The sequence below is a fragment of the Hyaena hyaena genome, unplaced genomic scaffold (genome assembly GCF_003009895.1).
Source record: "Hyaena hyaena isolate Hyena2069 unplaced genomic scaffold, ASM300989v1 scaffold_15, whole genome shotgun sequence".
NCBI classification, from domain to species: Eukaryota; Metazoa; Chordata; class Mammalia; order Carnivora; family Hyaenidae; genus Hyaena; species Hyaena hyaena.
In genome coordinates this window covers 3294230-3314599 of record NW_024080647.1, presented here as the reverse complement: position 1 = coordinate 3314599, position 20370 = coordinate 3294230, and the positions used below count along the sequence as shown (strand labels likewise).

Genomic DNA, 20370 nt, shown 5'->3' with positions numbered 1-20370 from the left:
GTGAGGGTAAAGTAAAGGTGTTTTCAGACAAGTAAAGCATACAAGAGGGGATCGCTCATGGACCCTCCCAGGAAAAACTGAACACAAATGGCCCTTCAAGAAGAATGAGGCCAAATCTAGAAAGGAGTGAGAAGCAAGGAGAGATCAAGAGCAAAGAAGTCAGTAAAAAGAAGCTGAATTTACAGTTAAATAACAATCCACCATAAGAACAACTGCGATAATAAGACAGGGGTACTTAAATCCCAAAAACGGTGTGAGGAGTTTGCTGTAGTTAAACCTTAAGCACGGCTCGGGTGCCCTCAGTGCAGCCAGTATCCCAGATCACCCGCTGTTGGCTCCTGCTTAGCCATCCAGGGACAGTGCATACTGACCCCACTGAGCTGGGCAGTCTCCCTTCCAGAAGGCTTAGCAACCCCCTCCCCCACCCCTGCTGCACCCTTCCTCCATCACCCAAGCAACAGTGGGATTGCTTGATTAGGATGAAACCCACACTGCAGGGAGGTTGGCTCTGGAATTCGAAGCATCCAGTGAAAGGGCAAGATGACACCACTTAGGAAGTCTGGGGGGGGGCAGTACCTCCTCCAGGAAACAGAAACAGGGGAGCCAGACCAAGAGGTGGAACAGACCAATTCCCCCTCCTGTGCGAAGCCTACATTCTCCTTTTGCTCATCAAGAGAGGCCCTGAATGCCAACGGGATGCACCTGTTAAGCAACCTGTTCTACAACCATCCTCAGCAGCAGGTTTGCAAAGTGTGCTTCCGGATGCAGCAGCATGAGCCTCACCTGGGAACTTGTCAGAAAAGCACATTCTCTAGCGTGCATCACCCCCCCCCCCCCCCGCCCCGCATCTTCTGAATCTGAGACTGAGGCTGGGGCTCAGTGAGTCTGTAGTCAAATAGGTCTTCCAGATAATTCTTACATTAGGTTATCAGGTGCTCAAGAATACATTCGAGTGAATTGTGATGACCATGGCACCTATAGGGTGGTAAGCATTAATACTGCTCACTATAGGTTCCTGACCCACCAGAGCACTCTTCTCTCCGCCATGGCAACCAGCAGCTCTGGAAAGTTCCTGCTCCAGAAGCCTGGGTCCTGGGGTGAGACAGACTGGGAACAGGCCCCAGCTAGCCAATGATGGACATGTAAAATGAGCAAGAAATAAAACTCTATTGTTTTAAGCCAGTGGGATTGCGGTGTTTGTTACTGCATCATAACCAAGCCCATCCGATACAACCTAACATTTTCAAAGACCAGAGTTCCCCCAAACTATCTCAAACTCCACCCCCTAAAGTGACACAATCAGCCCTATCTGTGAGGCAAAGGTGCCCACCGGCCTCTCTCACAAGAAAGGAGAAAGAGAGAAATGCCATTTGTGTCCAATGATCCTCAGGAAATATGGGACTCAGCTGTATCTGTGGTAAGGGAGAAAGTGGGTAATCCAGGTACAGATGATTTTAGAAGGACTGCCAAGGGCTCTGGGATACGGATGGTAGTTCCGGGACAGAGGAAGTGGTACAAAGAAGAGAAAAATAGTGCCACCCTGCATGTATCAAGCTCTATGCATTTCAGGACACATTCCTTCACGGTTTCATCTTTACTCCTTCCACCCACAGGGATGATCCATCCTATGTCAGGGTGAGTCCAGAGAAGCAAAGGACTTATCCAAGATTGCACAGCTAGTTGGTGGCAGAGTCATCCAAGGCTTTTATTCCTGGGCCAGTGTCCTCCTACTATTTGCTGAGAAACGGGCTCCAAGAAGTCCCTTCTGAAAGGAGGCTGATGCCCTCCTCCCCCTACCCAGATCTTGGATAATATTCTTGTGCCTCAATCCTGAGGCAAGAGAGGGCTTCTCACCAGGTTCTGGTGAACTTGGAGTTTCTCTGGTCCCCAAAGGGTGGAGAAGAAGAAATGGAGAGGGAGGGGCTGCAGAGCATTGACTCCTGAATGCTTCTGGGTTTGCAAAGCTTCTCATCAGGCACCCGGCACCCTGAGCACAATCTTTCACCTGCCTGCTACCATTTTTCCCCTCATGCAAGTTCCTGCCCCTGGGGTCTCCACTCGCTCCTGGACAGCTGGCAAAGCCTGTATGAGGGCTGTTGGCCTACCTCCTTTCTTCCCATCGCAATAAGCAGGAACGAGAGAATGCTAGTAATAGTCGACACTCACCTATATATGGCCTCCACCTAAAACTCATGTTTAAGTCCTAACTCCCGATTCTTCAGAATGTGACCTTATGTGAAGATAGGGTCTTACAGAGGTTATCAGGTTAAAAATGAGGTCATTTGGGTAGGCTCTAATAGAATCTGACTGGTGTCCTTACAAAATGGGGAAACCTAGAGAGGCCCTCATAGAGAGAGAAGGCTGTGTGAGGAATGGAGTTACCGCATGAGCTGGGGAATTACCAGAAGCAAGGAGAGGGGCCTGGAACAGATCTTCGGTCACAGCCCTCAGAAGGAAGCAAGCCTGCAGACATCTTGATTCGGACTTCTAGCCTCCAGAGGTGTGAGACAGCATACTCCTGATGCTGAAGACCACTGGGCAGGGCTGCTTGGTAGGGGCAGCCCTGGGAAATGAATGACTGCCTCCCCCAGCCCCTCTCCCCCACCCCTGCTGTGGTCTCAGCTGCCTCCATGTCTTTGCTGACGGGGGCTCCCTCTCTCCCAACCCAAACCCTCATGAGGCCCCCAGAGTGACAGCACGTCACAGCGTGGTCTCCTGCCTGGCATGTCTGGTCTGTGTGTTTCTTCACACCTTCTCTGGCTGTTGTCCATGGATTTTTCTGCATGTGACCTGACCTTCCCAATAAGACCGCAGGTTCCGCGAGTGCAGGAGCTATTTCTACCACGTCTCTTACATCCCATGGCACAGCACTGTGGGTCATCCACAATAGGCGCCTAATAAATGCTGGGTTGAACACCCTTTCAGGGCTTCTCCCTTCACTCTTCTGTCAAGAGTTGATTTCTCACTGACTCCCACTGAATGGGCATGCCTGAAGAAGACAGTCTCTCCATTCCACTCAGCTCTACTTTGCCAAGATGCTCATCAAAACATCTGCAACTCTGAGGGCATGTATCTGTGTACCAGATCCTTTCCCTCCACTACAGCTGCAGGAGCCTTGAGGTAGCAGCCTTCTCTCGTGCATGTCCAAGTGCGCAGGAAACAAGCTGATAAGCAACAGCGTAAATCGAATGGATAAACATGAACACATGACAGAAATGATTTACCAGGAGTTCAAAGACTCTGTGAGGGATTTGAGGGATCTGTGAACCCACTGAAACTGCGTGCAAAGGGTTGTGTGTATGCGCATAGGTTTATATACGTTATGTGCATTCTCCCAGGGAGAGGGTCCAGGGAGGTCTGAGAAATTAAAACAAAAGCCAAGAGTGAAAAAAATGTTAAGACCCAAAGCCAAGGAGTAAGGCAGCTGACATTTTTTAAGCCCCTACACTGTGTCTGGTGGGAGAGGTACTACTATCCCCATTTTACATGAGTGGAAACTGAGGTTCCAAGAGGCGACGTCTTGTCTAGGCTCACAGAGGGAGAAACAGCCCTTCCAAGAAGCTCATGGCAGCCTCCAGAGCCAGACAGCCTAGGTTCAAATTCCAGTTCTACCACTTTCTAGCTGTATGATCCTGGTCAAGTTGCTTACTCACTCTGTGACTCAGTTTCTCCATCTATAAAATAGGAGAAATAAGAGTACCTACTTCAGAGGGCTTTTGTGAGCTGCTGATCCATTAATGTACATAAAGTGACCAGAACAGTGCCTGGCATGGGGGCGGGGCTCTGAAGATGGGGAGGAGGAGCATAAAGAGGATGAAGCTGGGAGGGACAGAGTGGAGACTCAAACCCAGGCCTGTGTGACTCTCACCCCTCTGGGTCAGCACTAGTACCTCGCATGCCCTGGTGCCCCATCTCACTGATGAAACTCTCCTGTCCCCCTTCAGGGAAAGTCTTCTTCAGTCCTAAAAGTGGCTTTTCTCGCTGGCTTCGTGGAGGTGGACTGGCCTGTGGCCACCAGCTTGTCAGGCGGTACCTGGCCGTTACATAAGGAGTAGGTAGGAGGTGACAAGCGGCCCTTCCCAGTCAGCAAGACTGGGCCTGTGCAATCAGGACACTTGGTGTTTCTGCCCTGCTCTTCATTTTCCAAGAGCTTTACCAACATCCGCTAATGGAAATTAGAAAGGAAATGCACTCATCCATTCCCGGAGCCCTGTGTTGACATCTGAATTCCCTTTATCAATCCCTGAGTCTGTCCTTGTGTCCTGAGCCCCAAAAGACTGCTCACATCCATTCTGCTTAGGCTTTATGAGTCCTGTGTCACACCCCATGCCTGGCCCTCACTCTCCTCCAGGCAGACAGAGCAGCAGCAAAGCCTTGCTCTTGATCTCACTTCTACACCCAGGTCCCCAGAGGAACCCCATCCTAGGTCAGGTGCCGGACAAGGCCTTGTCCCAGCCTGGTCCTCTGCCCTGCTCCTGGGAAACAGCCTTTTGGAGATCACTTTGGGTATCTTTTTATTTTTCCTGCAAAGCCATCACCATTGAACGCATTTGTGGGAGCATTTTTCATTCTTTCCTGTAATGCAATTAGAATCGAGTTTCTCTAGCAAGAGGGGATATGTACATCAGTAGGGGAAAATTGTCATTTCATTCCCAACACCAACACGCCCACCCTGCTCAAACTGGCTCTCTGGTGCTGGCTCACTCTACCCACCCAAAGGGCAAGGAGAATGCTAACAAGGAACATCACTCTCCAAATGAAGAAGCAGAAGTTTTGGGGGTGGATTCCCCTCTGTCATTAATGGGGGGGCTCCCAGCCTCTCTGACACTCTCCCACAGTGGCAACCCTCTACTGCCCACAGGAGAGCCCCATCCAGGCCCCATTGCTCCTGTCAGAGGTGGTGGGAAAGAGTCCATTAGACTCTAACAGGGCCCTGGAGTCAGTCTTCCTGAGAGGTTAAATGACTTCCCGAAAGCTCAGTAAGCTGGGACCAGAACCCAGATCTGCAGGTTCCTGGGTATCTCCCACTGCACAGAACTGCTCCCCCAGCCCCCACCCAGAGGGCCTGAGCTGCCACAAACTCAGCCCTTGTCTCTCTGGGGACACCAAGAGCCACTGAGCCACTGCAGACAAACAGGGGAAGAGGTTACATGTGTCTTTCATGCACACCCACCCTCGTCTTCAGTGCTTCCCAGTCCCTTTTAGATCCCACTTCCTAGAATCGGCCCCCTGTGATCTGTCTTACCCTTGCTACCCTCCTTCTAGGTACTATGGTCTTGCTACCCAATGATGCAGCCTACCTTCCTTTCTCCCTTCCAATCTCTATCCATCCATCTGCTCACCCATCTCGCCACCCATTTATCCATTCGAGTCTCCTTCCATCCACCAAAGCCTCCTGGAGCCCTTCAGATCTGTACCAGGCACTCAGCCCTTCTTCCCCACTGCTCCTCAGAGCACCCCCCCCCCACAAAGTGTCCACTTCTCCCTGACCCCACCAAAGCCTGGAACTGACCTGCTTCTGCTGATCCCACATGATCCATGCGTTCCCATGTGACTCCACACTAATGGGTTTGTACCAGACCCATGACACCCTCAGAGCCAGCAGCGGGCAGGGACTTCTGGAGCCCTCCAGTCAGCTGAGGCCTGCTGCCCCGGGCCTGGAAGACAGCCCTTCCTCCCTTCTCAGTTCTCTCCCCTCACCTCCCAACCCTAGTAAGGCCAGGACAGAGGTGGCCCCTACGTACGTATGCAGAAGTCTCCATTCTCGTAGTAGCCAGGGCAGCACTGGGACCTGCGCCGGTACATGGTCCGGAGGCCACGCCGATACGCCGTCTTATAACTGATCCTAAGGCACAAGGGAGAAAGCCACTTGAAAGTATTGAAAATCAATCACTCCTGTTAGAATGATATTTGTGTTAAGCTATATTGAGGATGCCATTCAATAATTACTTTAAAATGCATGGTGGCTTCAAATATGAAGGAACACAATAAAGAAAAATCGATGGCTGCATCTGGGCCGTTGTGCTGCAGAATCTATTACTGACACTGTGTTTGCTACACCTGCTGACTTCCCCAGGTCTCTTCAGTGTGGTATTGAAAAGGGTTTCGGAGGATACTTTCTGGGGTGCTTGTGGGAGGTGATGGGGGGCCTGTCCAGGGGCACTCATAGATGGACCTGGACCGGACATGTGGGCCCTGAGTATGTCTCCCCCCACAAGCAGACTGCTCATGGCCTCCTGGGAACTGGTCCACCCACCTGGAGAACCAAACCTGGGTCAGCAAAGGGCCCCCTGAGACTGACTCAGTCCCAAAAAGTGGATTAACCTCCCTCACCCCAAAAATAACATGTCCTGGGCCCTGGGAGAGCTCAGAACCGACCCCTGACTCTGCAGAGGAAGAAACTAAGGCCCAGGGAGCAGCAACTCTGGACTGGAAGTCAGAGACCTGCATTCCCACTCTTTGGCTGACACAGGGGTTGACACTGCATCCTGTGCCACAGAGATTTATAGGCAACATCTCATTCCATTCTCTACCTGAGGCAGGTAGCATTACTGGTCACCTTTATTTTATTTCCTTTTTTAGAGTTTTTATTCTTGTTTTATGTATCCCCCTTCTGTTTTATGGATGAGAAAACTGGTATTCAGAGAAGTTAATGACTCGCTCAAGGTCACACAGTGCATCACTTTCAGAGCCAAGATTTGAACCCAACTCAGTCTAATCTCAATGCCACTAAGCCTCACCTATTGCCCTGTGCCAGTTCCCACAGAGAGGCTGGCTGGCCAAACGGGATGGCCAGAATAAAGGAGGAAGACCACCCTTTGGATGGTGGGTGGACCGAGTCCTTAGGAGGAAGCTATAAGAACTTCAGACAGGCAAAGCCCCTTCCTGACAGGGAAAGCCCCTTCCTCACACATAGGGTCAAAGTGGAAGAGACTGGAATGTCCATTAAAGGCCAGAGAGGGGGAGTAACTCCCCAAGGTCATGACATGTGACTAGGACTCAACCTCAAGTCCTCGGGCCTTGAAGCCAGAGCCCCTTCACTTCCCCCACCAACACCCCAGGGGAGCCTTCCCTGTGGACCCCTCCTCAGTGGGCAGAGCAGCAGGGCCCCGACATGGGAGATGCCTATAGCCTGGTTTCCATGGAGGGTCAGGCCAATGTAGGAAGGGAGTCCCACAGCATAGGCTAGGCCAGCCCTCCCAGTCCTTAAAGCCCTCACTTTATGACAAATGACAGTACAGGGCTCCGGGGAAATCTATGATATTTGGGCATGTCGTAAAGTAAGGTCATTCTACTTTGTCAAAAGCCCATAATGGGAAGTAAGCTGGCCTCACAGTAAAGTTACTTCTCCAGCACAGGAAGGCAGCTCCTGGCAATTTCAGGGGTGGTGTAGGCCTCTCAGATAAAGAACGAGCGAGGGTGGGCTGAGAGTTCATCCAACCCAGTTGCCGTACTACACAGGCTTATCCCTCAGCCCTTCCAGTGACGGGGGTGGGGGGTGGGTGGTCTTGGCACCATGAGACCCTCCCAGGAGAGAGATGTCCCCCACAGCTTCTGGCTTTCCCATCCTTGCTTGCTCCCAGCACGGGGGTAGGAAACAGGAGAGGGAAGGGGCCAGGAGCCAGACTGTGGGGAGAAGGGTGATACATTGAAACAGCCCATTCCACACTGAAGCAGACTGATGGTGCGGCTGTCAGCATGCACACTCCAGGTCATCAGGAAAGCTGCAAGGCGACTCAATAATTTAGCAAAATAATTCATGTTCCAGGAATGCAGCCTATTTTAATAAGCAGCCACTCACTCACCTGCCCCCCGGCGCTGATGGATGGCAGCCCCGGCCTCCAAGAACCTAACAAAGCCACACCTCAGAGCAAACTTGGCTCTGGCACAGGGTCTGACAGGGCTCACAGAGGGAGCGGGGCTTCTGTTTCTGCCTCCACCTTTGACTGGGGCCACACGTGGCTACCTTGGCACAGCTGAGCAAGTTTGGAGGGGATATTGGGTCCCACCTCCTCATTTCACAGTCAAGGGCTAGGGGAAGGGGATGCAATCATGGCTGATTAGCTCCTTTTGGGCCGACCTTCCTGCCAACAACTATAAAACCTGGGGAAAGTATAAAAAACAACTACCAGAAGGCACTAGAGAGAGAACAAAGGTGGATAACTGGAGAGAAATACACACTTGGGAAAAAGGAAATGATACCAGGTAAGGTGAGCCCAAGTTCAGGATCCAGCCAACAGCACTCCAGGTGGCTAAAATTCAGATAAAAGGCACCCAGCCTTACTGGTTTGAAGCACCACAAGATAAGTCTGGGGTGGCTCCAGCAATTTGAAAGTGCAAAGTGAAACCCCACCCAGAAAAAGAACAGCAAAGAGGAAGCCCCATATTCATTATGAAAATCTCTGCCCAAACTCCTGGCCCCTGAATTATGTATGTGGAGGGCAGGTCCCACACAGTCCCCCTACGACGAAAAATATTGAACTTTCAGAATGTGGAAATCGAATGCAGGTTAACTGATAGCAAAAACAAACAACAACAACAAATCAATACTCTTGGGAGGAATGTAACAGAACTCAGTCTCTACAGTCTCTGCTGTTTATAATGCCCAGAACATAATTCAAAATGACTAGACATAAGAAGAAACTGGAGGGGCACCTGGATGGTTAAGCATCTGACTGTTGGTTTTGGCTCAGGTCATGAACTTATGGTTGTGAGATAGAGCCCCATGTTGGGCTCCACACTAAGCATGGAACCTGCTTAACATTCATTCTCTCTCTCTCTCTCTCCCTCTCCTCCTTCCCTGCTCGCACATGCTCACTAGCTCTCACTCTCTCCCTCTCCTCCTTCCCTGCTCGCACATGCTCACTAGCTCTCACTCTCACTCTCTCCCTCTCCCTCAAGAAAAAAGATGAAACTAGAAAATATCACCTATATAAAAGACAACTCATGAAGAGCAACCCTGAACTAGCCCAGATGCTGGAATTAGCCAATAAGGGTCTTAAAGCAGCCATCATGTCTATACTCAGACATGAAAACCAGGACTTTGGCTTTTCAGCATAGAGCAAGTTTCCCCAGCCACATCGCTAACCCACCACGATTTAGGCAGAAACCACAAAAAGGGCCGAGGCCCAGAAGGATGAAGCAAAAGGGATCTGGAACCAACTCAGATGCTCAGCAATGAGGAAAGAAACCTAAGTGGTGACCTCCCCCTCATCTGCTCACTTACTCTCAGATAACAATACCACCTTGCCCAGATCTAATAGTCACTTTTCTCCATCTTCCCCTGTTCTTTTCAAAGCATTTTCACATCCCTAACCTCACCGGACCCTGTGAGTGGGCAGGGCAAGGATCACTGTATGTTTGATGGGTACACTGGTAATCCCAAAATAAAGCAACTTGCACAGGGTCTTCCAACAAAACATGTTCTCTTTTCCTTCCTTTCCTCTCTCCTCGAGAGAATGGCATGACCTGTGAGGGTGGGGGGGGCTGCAGACAAGGGAGCAGAGCCAAACGTGCAGTCATTTAGACTGAGTGTCTCCTGTGGGCAGCCTGGCCAAGGCACCGAGGGGGTGCCAAGTCCTATCCTGTGCTCAGTTGTGCAAACCAGATGCCCTGGCATGGGGCTACACCTGCTCTGAGGTTGTATTTCCCCTTGAAGCTGACCTGAGGCAAAGATTCAAGGACAGGCAGTTTATGGGGGAGGTAATCTAAGGAAGCTCTGGGAGGGGAGAAGGGAGAAGAGACAGGCCACAAAAGGCAGCTGATTCAGGGTATGCTGGGATACGTATGGACCACTCCTCAAACCCTTCCCTCTACCCTCACCAGTGAGGGAGCTGGGGGACTTATCCCCATCTCTCATCGGGTGCAGGATGTCCCCAACGGCAGGAATTCTCTAGCACTTCTGGCCTACCCTGCCCATAAACTTCTCTGGCCAGATAGAAGCCCTCAGCAGAGCCTCTCAGATGGTAGTGCCTTGACTATGGCTGCTACAGGGGCCTCCTACTACCTGGCACAAAGCCATGCTCTGAGGGCCCGGCACCCCCTCCCTGCCCCACCGCCCGTGAGAGGTACTCACCGATGCCTGGTACACTTGAACCAGCTGAGGATGTCTGTGCACCGCGTGTAGTAGATCTGGTCGAAGGGGTGTGCGTATGACTCCTGGACGGTCACGGCATAGCTGAAAGCCAGACAGGAGGCGGGAGCTATGGTCAGCACTTGAGAGGCTGAGCTGATATTCAGGATGGGGTCTCCTTCCCCAGGGGAGCCGGGCCCGCAGCCACGTGTCCAGGGGCTCCAACCTCCTCTCACCCCACTATCCTCCTGCCTGCATGCCCTCGGCAATCAAACCTCCCTGATCCAAGATGCATTCCTTACTGCCCTTTGGCCCAGCTCATTTTCTGAAATTCTAGTTCATTTATCAGAGAATGAATGAAAGAGAGTTTAGGTTTATTCTACGTGGTTCTGGAGGACAGAGCCAACAAGTTTTAAAATACTTTGTTTGGATCTTTATGGTTCTCAAAGCATATACACGGAGGTTGATCCTTGTAGCAAAGGGGTCCCATTTCACAGCTGAAAAAACTAAGGCTCAGAGAAAGGCGGGATGCCCAGGTCACACAGCTGGTACTGATAATTGCTAATACTCATTAAAGGCCCTGTGTTAAGTGTTTGAATCCATTTGTATCCTCACAATCTTCTAAGACACGTGGCATTGCTAGTCTTGTTTTACAAACAGGGACAATGAACATCAGAGAGACCAAGTGACTTCCCCAAGGTCACTTCTCTTCTGCTCTCTTTTGTCTTCAGAATAGCTGGGGGAGCATGAAGGACATGCCCCAGATGCCCTAATTGAAGTAGTAGCTCGTTATCCTTCCTGCTAGCTATAAACCCGAACAGTGGGTAGAAGTCACGGGGGAGGAAGGGGGTCGGAGATCTCAGCCTGACCCATATGCCTTTCTACCTGCCCGCCCCTGGCGCAAGTTGTATGAAAAGGCGGTCAAGCCGGGATGCCGAAGGGAAGATTCACGCTTGCTCTGCAGGCTGGGAGAGGGCCCCAACTGAGACTTCAGGGATTCATTTTTATGTAGGTTGGTATTGCTCACTGTTTCCCCCCAGACGGCTCACTGACCTGGGCCAGATGGCTAGATCCAGGCTATAAAAGCCCGTCCCCTTTGCCTGAGAAAACTGTTGGTTTGTTTGCTTGCAAGGGGGCTGAGCAGGCCAGCTCCCCAAGTGGGTCCACAGCAGGCTCTCTGATGCCTGAAAGGTCAAGGATCTAGAATTCAGAAAGTGGGGCCAGGAGTAGTCAGCAAGGCACAGGGACTCAGGGTGCTGGAACCAGAATTCTCTGGTTTTTTGAAGCACTGAGGATGGGGGGTGGCCCTGTTGACTATCAGCCAGCACAACAGAGGTCTGAGTCAGAGGCACACATCTGCACAGACATGGGCCAAACCCTGTTTCATCTTGGGGACATTGAGGCAGCTTGGCACCCACCCCTAGCTTTCCATGGGCACCTCAACTCTGAAATTCCATGATCCTATGCTCCCACATGGCTACTGACTACCTCCCTTAAGGCACGAGAATGACTGGATAAGAGTACATGGGCTCGGGGTCACCTTTGACACCTGTCACTTGTTAGCAGCATGTTATTTAACTCATGGAAGCCTCCATTTCCTCACCTGTAAATCCATGACAAATATTGCCAAGGACTTCACACAGTTATTGTGAGGATTAAGAAAGGCAGTAAGAGTGTCTATCTCTCAGGGCAGTGGGAAGATAAAGTAAGATATAACACGTGTAAAAGTCTCAACGCAAGATAGTACATGTAAAATTTTAATAGTCCAATAGATGCTGGCCACCATTGTTATACGATTGCAACAATTCACCTCTGCTAAGCACTGAGGTACTCCCTCCCTGACTGTGGGGGAGAGGAGGAGAAAGACCACAAAGACTGGGCTCCCCACCTTTGTTAGGTGCCCAGAGGCTCAGGCACCCCTTCCAGTCCTGACAGAGACAGTGGGTGCTCAGAGAAAAGGCATCAGCCCAACAGAGGGGTAAGGAGAGTATCATGGCGGGGGTGGGGAAGGGGGGGTGTACCGGTCCCAGCTCTGCAGGGGGTCCCCTGGGCCGAGCAAGTCTGGCAATGAGACCTTGAATCAACTCCAAGTCTCCGGGGCGAAGTGTGTGCTCCTGGCTTCATGGCTGGGTGGTTTAACACGCTCGTTTGCCAACATGCTAATGAGGGACCAGATTAATCTTGTAGAGCTGGGCTTTACTAGCCAAGGGAGGTCTTTCCGCTGGGTTTTATGGTGGAGGGGCATAATTAACAAGGAGCCCGCCAGAAGCACTAATCCAGCTGAGAAATGCTCCCTAAGCGGTCTCTGGGGAATTGGGCGTGTTTCTGTAATGATACAGACTAAATCTGTCCATATGGAATTGGCAGTGGAGCTCAGGTGGGCAAGCCAAGAAGAAAGAAGTACCCGGTGTCATGGAGGCCTCGTGTGCAAGGCCTCTTCCTCCGTAAGGGTTGGAGAAGCACCAGGGGTCCCCAGGCCTTTATCCATAGGGTCGGTCTTTGTCCTCCTGTCAGATGATTACCTCTGCTGACAGCCAGATCAGCCGGAAATGCCAGCTCAGTGCATTTTCATATTCCCAGTTTACTGATGTCAGGGAGGTTTAGGAAAATTAGAGAACGTGGTTTCAATTTGAATTGATCCACAGTTGGGACTCAGAAGAAGGAAGTGAGGAGGGGCCCTGCATCAAGGAAGGCTCCCTGGAGGAGAGGGCCAGTTAGAGGAGCTGGGGAAAGCAGAGAAAGGCAGATGGGAGGAGGTAGCCTGGAGGTGGGGATATAGCACAACCATCGGCAGGAAGCAGCCATGTCTTAGCTGGAACAGGCGGATGGTAGGGGCTGTTGAGCCTGGGATCTGCCAACCAGGGAGATTAGCATGCAACTTCACCTAACAGCTCTCTCACCCTCTGGGGGAAAAAAAGGTTTAAATTCACCAAGACCAGAAGGGCAAGGAGGCTGAGTAACCTCAGAGTCCTGTGGAAAGCTTATGGAAAATGCATATTCCTAGGCTCTACCCCAGATCCCTAGAATCAGAGTCTCCGGGGCTAGGACCCAGGACACTCCGTTTTTCATCCGCACTTCCAGTAAGCCTGATGGGCTTTAAAGTCTGTGAGAACCAGTTTCTGCAAAGCCAGAAGTGTCACCACGAAAAGACATTGACTTTTGCAGTCCTGAAAGCCCTCTGGTGAAACAGGCGCCCCGATTCTCCAACAAGCCTGTGAGGCCAGGGTAATTATTCTCCCCACTTTACAGAGGTGGAAGCAAACTCGGGGTGGTTCAGGGACTGCCCCGCAGCCCTACAGCAGCCAGGTGGTGGGATCCAGGCTGGAATGAACCAAGGTCTTCTTGTTACAGACATTGTATTCTTCCCACTGCACCTAAGAGGGGCAAAAGGCAGCAGGTGTCTTCTGCTCTGGCCCCTACTCTATAGGGACTTCCACAGAGCGCCCAGCCACTGCTGCACATGCACCCCTTCTGCGCCCCCAGCCCCTCATCCCTCCAGTGCCTGGGGAGGCCTGCGCAGGATGCCTTTCCCTGTCATGGGGCCGGGACATTCACCCTCGCAAGCATGGAGCACGGCCAGCCCCCCTCGCCTGTCCTCTACCATCTGCCTCCCCCACCAGGCCCTCATCTTAATTTTATTCATTTGATTTATTAACATCTAAGTGGCAGAGTCGTCCTGGTCAGCGCGGCCAATCAATTCCAGGGTTTAATTCGGTTTTTCCTGATTGGGTCTCTGGTCACTATCTTTCTGCTCACCAAAATCAATACTTTGACCTTGTACTTCAAAGTCAGGCTGTCTGCAGAGGCCCTGGGCTGCTCTTCCCCTAGTAGCCCTCCTACCCACACCAGACGGGAAGCAGCAGAGTTCTCCTCGTGGCTGGCTGCCGGCTGCCTGGCACAGGTGAGCTGTCGCATCGCGGCCGGTCCGGGGAGACCAACAAAGCATCTCAGCATCAGAGAGTAGTGCGTCTGGATCGCAGTCCGCAGCCTGGCTGTGGACAGGCACAGAGCCCCTCTGGGCCTCTACTGCCTTGTCTGGAAAATGGCCGGGGAGGGCCAGTGTGGGGAGGGACAGGAGTCCATTGGCACCTATCACACTGCATCACTAATTCAACCCCCCACCCACAGCCCTGAGTCCCGGACAGAATCCACACTGCTTTGTCCTGTCTTTCAGCATCTGTGCTGTGTCCTCAGCTGGACTGCGGGCCCACAGTGGGCAGCTTCCATATCTCCTGCCTCCACTTTTGTCCCAACAGTGCCAAGCCCAGGGTGAGGCCCTCAGGGAGTGCCTGGCTGTCTGAGATCCGCATCTTACCTCTCCCAGTGGCTGCACACATTGGGGTCCTCTGGGTTCAGGGAGAGGGCAGTTTGCAGGAGGGAGAAGACAGTCAGCCCTGTCACCAAGAGTGCCATCCCAGGCCCTGGCGGGGGTGGGGGGAGGAGGGGGGAGGAGGAGACAAAGGAAGCAGCATCATTAATCAGACCATTTTGCTGGGCATCTGTTCAGCACGGAGACTTCTCACACGAAGTGACAAAATAGAGTTGCTAAGCAGACTAAGTTCCCCGCGCCCACCCCCCCCAACACCGACATCATGTAATGAGCATTTGATATTTCACACTTGCGGGCTTTGACTACACAGCAACACTTCGCCAGCTCTGAGTAACCGAGGAGTGGGAAGCCTGAGTCAGGGAAAAGTTGAAATTCCAGGCCAGGGCTTCTGAAAGTTTTTTGGCTCTTGGACTGCTTTGAGAATCTATGGAAAGTTCAAGAACACCTCCCCAGAAAAATGCCCACATGCACAATATTTGGCTGCAATACCGGGGTGTCCTCAGGCCCCTGAGCCCATCCTCGAACCAAGAACCCTTGAGCTTTAAATGCAGTGTCCTCCCTCTGTCCCTTTTCCCTCATCTCTGGTATGCTTTGCACATCCACATCTCCCCCTACTCCTTCCTGCAAAAAGGAAAGAAAAGAAAGGTATCTGGTGTGACCAGAGCTGGGAAGCTGAGCTGGGAAAATCAGGCCACCCAGAAGGCTGGACCTTGCTTCTCTTTCTGCTATGGGGTATCAGTCTCTGACTCCCAGAATGATGCACACATCATTGTGTCCCACGTGGGGACACATCATGTCCCCACTGAGGGACAAAGGCCTGGGTGAGGGGCTTTGAGGAAGCAGCTTACAGAGTTTAATCCAGGCCCCTGAAGTGACAGTTTATGGCAGGTGTCAAGTGGGTCTACACAGATGTCAACCTCCCAGGCTCCTTCCTGCCCTGGCACTCCAGGATGCCATGACCCTAAAGCCTTAGAGAACTGTCCGAGGGCACCCATGGTGCGGCAGGGTGGGGGGGGGGGCTGAGGAAGAGGTTGGCAGGGGGGCGGGAAACTCACCCAGGGGAGCTGGAATTCATATGTGCTCAAACATCAGCTCTAAAATGAATGAACACTGTGACTCAGAAAGATAGCCCTATTTTTCATGTGTACACAGATGCTATCGTGATTTGCTTAAAAGCTTTACTGAATTCAGAGTAGCTTTTCTTCTCCGTCTGACACACTAAAAAATGCAGTTCCTAATAACTGGAGGCGGGGATGGTATAGAAAATATTTTGACATTGGAAAGGGGTCCCCAGGCTTGAAATGGTTGCAGATCCAGTCCATTGGCCCTGAGCTCACCGATGAGGAAGTACTTACGCTCCTCAGGGACAGACAAGAGTGACATGGGTGTCGCACACACCCCCATCTGTACCCAGAGGGAAGCTAAATAGAGCTCCTGTCTTTCTTCGTGAAAGGTTAAATACTCTCCTCCCCATCCCCAGTAATTTCCTCACTAAACTCCTTCTTAGCAGCTCCTTCAAAGATAAACAAATTGTCACAAATTCTGTATAACTGTGGGGGTCCAAATTAATGATTAATGAGATTTTTTCTGTTTGAGATCTGAAAACAATCTGGCTAAACGTCTTTTGAAAATAAGTTAGGAAAGAGAGAAGAAGCAATTCTGGTGTTCCCACTCAGTTTGCAAAGTCCAGGAGTATGCGGGCCACAGCCGCTCTTCCCTCCTCCCCACTAACCTTCCTCCAAATCCTCGGAGAAGTAAGGGGCCTCTCCGCAGAGAGCTGGGCAGCCTAGAGCCCACGCAGCATTAAGGCTACAGGGCATTTTAGCACGTTCCCCTCTGAGAAGAGGAACCACAGCCGATCCCAGAAAGAGTCTGCCTGGACAAGGCATCAAGTTTTACCAAGAGTCAAGTGTAGGAGGAACATCACCTTCCAGGGGGTGGGGGGCTGATCGGCCATCAAATAAACTAAATCAAAGAGCAAAGAAAGAGACACAGTGCTCTTTCCAAAAGGCACAGAGTCAGAACACCAGTGGCAGAAAATGCCTCATTCTGGTTCTCTCTACACCCCTGTCTCATTAACTTGGTCACTCCTATAATCTCCAGCGATTTTCTGAGTGGGCCCCCCCGACCACATCTTCAAACTTATGAAGCTTAGAACATCAAAGGATAAAGCCACCTGGATTAGAGAAGAGTGTTCCTCTGGCCCCTTTTGATCCACGGTGACAGGAGAGGGGTGGAGTATGGAGGTAACAGGATCGTTGCTATACTTTCGGAGATCTTTTAAAATGTTCACAAAAATCTCCTCTCTGAGTCAGAGCTGGGCAGGACAGTTTCGCTTACTCCCAGTGGCAGTGAGATTCCTGGATCCTGGGGCACAGAGGAAGGGGTGGGGGGACAGGTGTTGAGATAAGCACCCAGGAAGAGGAGGCAAGGACCCAGGCAGCTCCGCAGCCTCTGTCTGGGTCATGGTGTGAAGTCCAGCAGAGCAGGAGGGATTCATGCCCAATCCTTGAGCAGCCCTGCCACATGGCTCCCCCATCCTGAGGCTAAGTCTGCCTCTGTGGAAATGTGGGAAGGGAGCAGATAAGAAGGACGTCCAGTTTGAGCATGGAAGGCTCCCCTCAGATGCCTCACCCTCACACTTTTTCCTGGAACCCAGGCCAATCTAAAAGATGCAAGCTTACCACCCACGCTTCCCGCGCTGGGCCACACTGGTCTCTCCCGCTCTTGGTTCACAATGCTCCCCTTGCCCTCAACGCCCCGACATTGTCGACTTTATACGTGCAAGTACCATCAACTCGAGGTCCAGCTCAGGCCCCTTCCCCTCCCCCCACTTCAGGGCTCGAGCACCTACTGGGTGCCAGGCACGCTACACTCACAGAGCTTAGAGTCTAGGCCACGTGGCCTGGCGCTTACCACATCCCATCCAGCACACACAGCTTTTTCACGCTGTGCACTTCATCTCTCCCATGGGTTGCATAAATGCCTCAAAGGCGGGGTCGAGTCCTAGGCTAAATTGGGAACTGATTTTAGAAGAAGTATTTCTAGGGGCGCCTGGGTGGCTCAGTTGGCTGGGCGGCCAACCTCAGCTCAGGTCATGATCTCGAAGTTCGTGCGTTCGAGCCCTCCATCGGCCTCTGTGCTGATGGCTCACAGCCTGGAGCCTGCTTCAGATTCTGTGTCCGCCTCTCTCTCTGCCCCTCCCCAACTCCTGCTCTGTCTCTATCTCTGTCTCTGTCTGTCTGTCTCTCTCTTAGAGAATTAAATAAACATTAAAAAAATAAGTATTTATACTTAGACACTTCACTGAGGCAGAGTGAAGAGCAGCCAGAAGGGAGCCACCCCCACATGGGAGTAACCCCTTGCCAAGCACGTTAATGGGGCTTCCCCAAGTTCTCTCTCTCTTTCTCTCATCTCTCTCAGAGGATGGATCCCAAAGACATATGCTCACAAGATGACTGAGGGAAAATCAATGCTGCCGCAGTGGTTATTAGGCCGACTCCATTCAGAGTGACAGAGGTTAACGTAGCGGGCACCATCTGATTTAGGGCATTAATAATTAAATAAGAAAATGCCCCTGGTTTCACTTGGGAGGAAGAGAACATGTAAATAGATCAGCTGGTTCCTTTCCCTCTTGTCCATGCTCCTTGCATAATAAGGAGCCGAGGAAGGGAGCGAAGTTCCAGAGATGGAGAAATTTCCTTCCTCACTGTGGGATGTGGCTGCTTCACACCCAACGAACCAGGAGGAGGGTGAAGGGGAGAGAAGGTGGCTGGAAGGCGAGTCCTTACCACTGCCCACAAGGTGTGCCCAGTCTGCACACCTGCCCCCCGCCTGAACTGATTAACCAAGCCCTCCTGGAACACCGCCGGCTGGACCTGGGCTACACCAGACACAAAGAAATGACACGCGTCAGCTGCGATCTCTTTGAGAGATAAAGCAGCAATCGGTGAAGTCCCGCTGGGACGCCCATGGGGGACCTTGTGGAGCAGCTGGGACTTCAGATGGACAGAATATGGGAAGAGGGCTGGGAAGAGAAAGGGCATTTCCAGGGCAGGCACAGAATTAGCAAGAGCAGGGATGGGCGGTGATGCTGGAGGCAGCAGACAGATGGCGCTACAGAGCCGTGCTGGCCATGTGGGCAGCTTTGGGAGATGTTTCCCAAATGAGGGTTCTGTGGAACACTTGTCCCATGAGACACTGATAGAAAGCTCCCAGAGCTCTCCACGAGTGAGTTAGTTCAGGAAATGCTGTGCGCTTCTGCCCTCATCATCACTATCCCAGTGTATCTCAGGATCTGAGGAGACCCAAAGCAAAGAGACCTACTTTTACTTTGATCCAGTGTTTTCCATAGAACTCCTTCTAGTCAATGCTCCAGGAGCAGAGTACCCGTTTGGGACACTCTGCTCCCCTCCATCAAGGGCAAGTGTGAATCTACATCCTTCAAGTTTGTATTCATTTGCTGATTCTAACACTCGAGGGCCTTCTGTGCCTGACACGTGGTATTAAGGGGACCTGTCACTGGGTAACCTAAGAGACACTGATATCATAGCAAAGAACCCCTTGTCCCAGCCAGGCTTATGTTTCTGCCTGGGTCAGCCCGCAGGCTGGGCAGACGTTAGAGATGGCAGCATCCTTGGGAGGCCTGTGTCGCCCGCCAGGGCCCTGGCATCACCCCCACCTGTAGAGCCCAGCAGGAATCTCTGGTGGCAGCCTACCACTGGCCAGTCACCAGCTGCTCACATCAGCCAATATGCATAAAACTAGGGCAGAGGCCAGATAGACCAACAGATGGCCTCTGCCCCGGGATCGGTTGCTATGACCTCACATTCCATCTGTGCAGAAATCCTCCCCCACCTGCTTCGCTTCCACCACCTGCGTAGTCCTCCTGACTGTGCTGAAATCTTGGACACGGAAGCCTGGTCCACAGAGCTGGAACCTGTTCGCCGTCCATCCCAGTCTCTGCCAGGGAGCCCTGCGATCCCAATGGGTTTGTGGTGGTGGCAGGGGCGGTGGCAGTCAGGCACTAGTTTGTGTTCCCTGGGAGGTTTCCACTTGTGCAACACTGGACATCGATCAGTAGTAGCTGCTTGGAAGGCAACACTGAGAAACTGGAGTGGAGTGGGAAAGCGTGCCGTCATCGGTTAGTAATGCCTGTCCACTCAGGCACTGAGTGGAAGAGAGACACACAGGTGCCTCACGCTTGGCCCTGTCCTACATTGCTGACCAGGTGTTAGTGGCTTTGGAAATTACTCCTGTTCTATTTTAATCATCCAGATGTGGCCTCAACTCTTCCCTCTGGGCCTGAGAACCTGCACATCATTTTTCCTCCCTTGAGAGCACACTTCTAGAACACGCATCATGAGGACAGAGGCCTGGGTCTGTTGTACGCATGCTGTCCTCAGCACCCAGAGCACCTGCCTGCACATAGAGGGGGCTCGATACCCTTTGTCAACTGATTATTGACTCTTCAGCCAAGCACATCTCCCGGCCTCTCAAGCAGCCCCAGCCTCAGGACACGTTGCTTGTGTATGGCCTGACAGAGGCCACCAAAGATCTGTCCCAACAGCAGGTCATATACTGCATGGGGCTTTCCACGCTGCGTTAACACTGCACTGTGGAGACATCAATCTGCTGGCGGCGGATACAGGGAGCACGGTGACATCCTGAGAGTGATTCAAAGCCTCCCGCCTGGGCCACCCCACCAGCGCGGGGGTACATCTGCTCCAGGGACCAGCACAAGGCAGGCATTGAAGCCTACTCACTAGCTCAAGCTGCGGCTTGGGACTGACGTGTTCCGAGCAACTCATGAAAAGGCGCTTTCAGGCTCGGGAAGCAGCAGAAGCAAACCCTGAACTGGAACTGATAAAGCAAACGCCTCACATCCCTCCCAGCATGTGGGTATATAGAGAGAGATTTCTATCTTCTATTTATAGAACACACACACACACACACATAAATACACACG

At 52.0% G+C, this 20370-nt stretch overlaps 1 protein-coding gene across 1 annotated transcript in view; it reads right to left on the bottom strand.

The window, feature by feature from the left end:
* Positions 1-20370, bottom strand: part of MEGF11 (multiple EGF like domains 11) — a 355188-nt gene that overhangs the window by 216468 nt on the left and 118350 nt on the right. The window contains exons 2-4 of the mRNA XM_039218658.1: positions 14388-14493; positions 10076-10177; positions 5745-5845 (exon numbers count right to left, since the gene is read on the bottom strand). Coding sequence (XP_039074589.1) covers positions 5745-5845; positions 10076-10177; positions 14388-14485 — 301 coding nt within the window. The 5' untranslated portion in view covers positions 14486-14493. The remainder of the gene's footprint in view (positions 1-5744; positions 5846-10075; positions 10178-14387; positions 14494-20370) is intronic.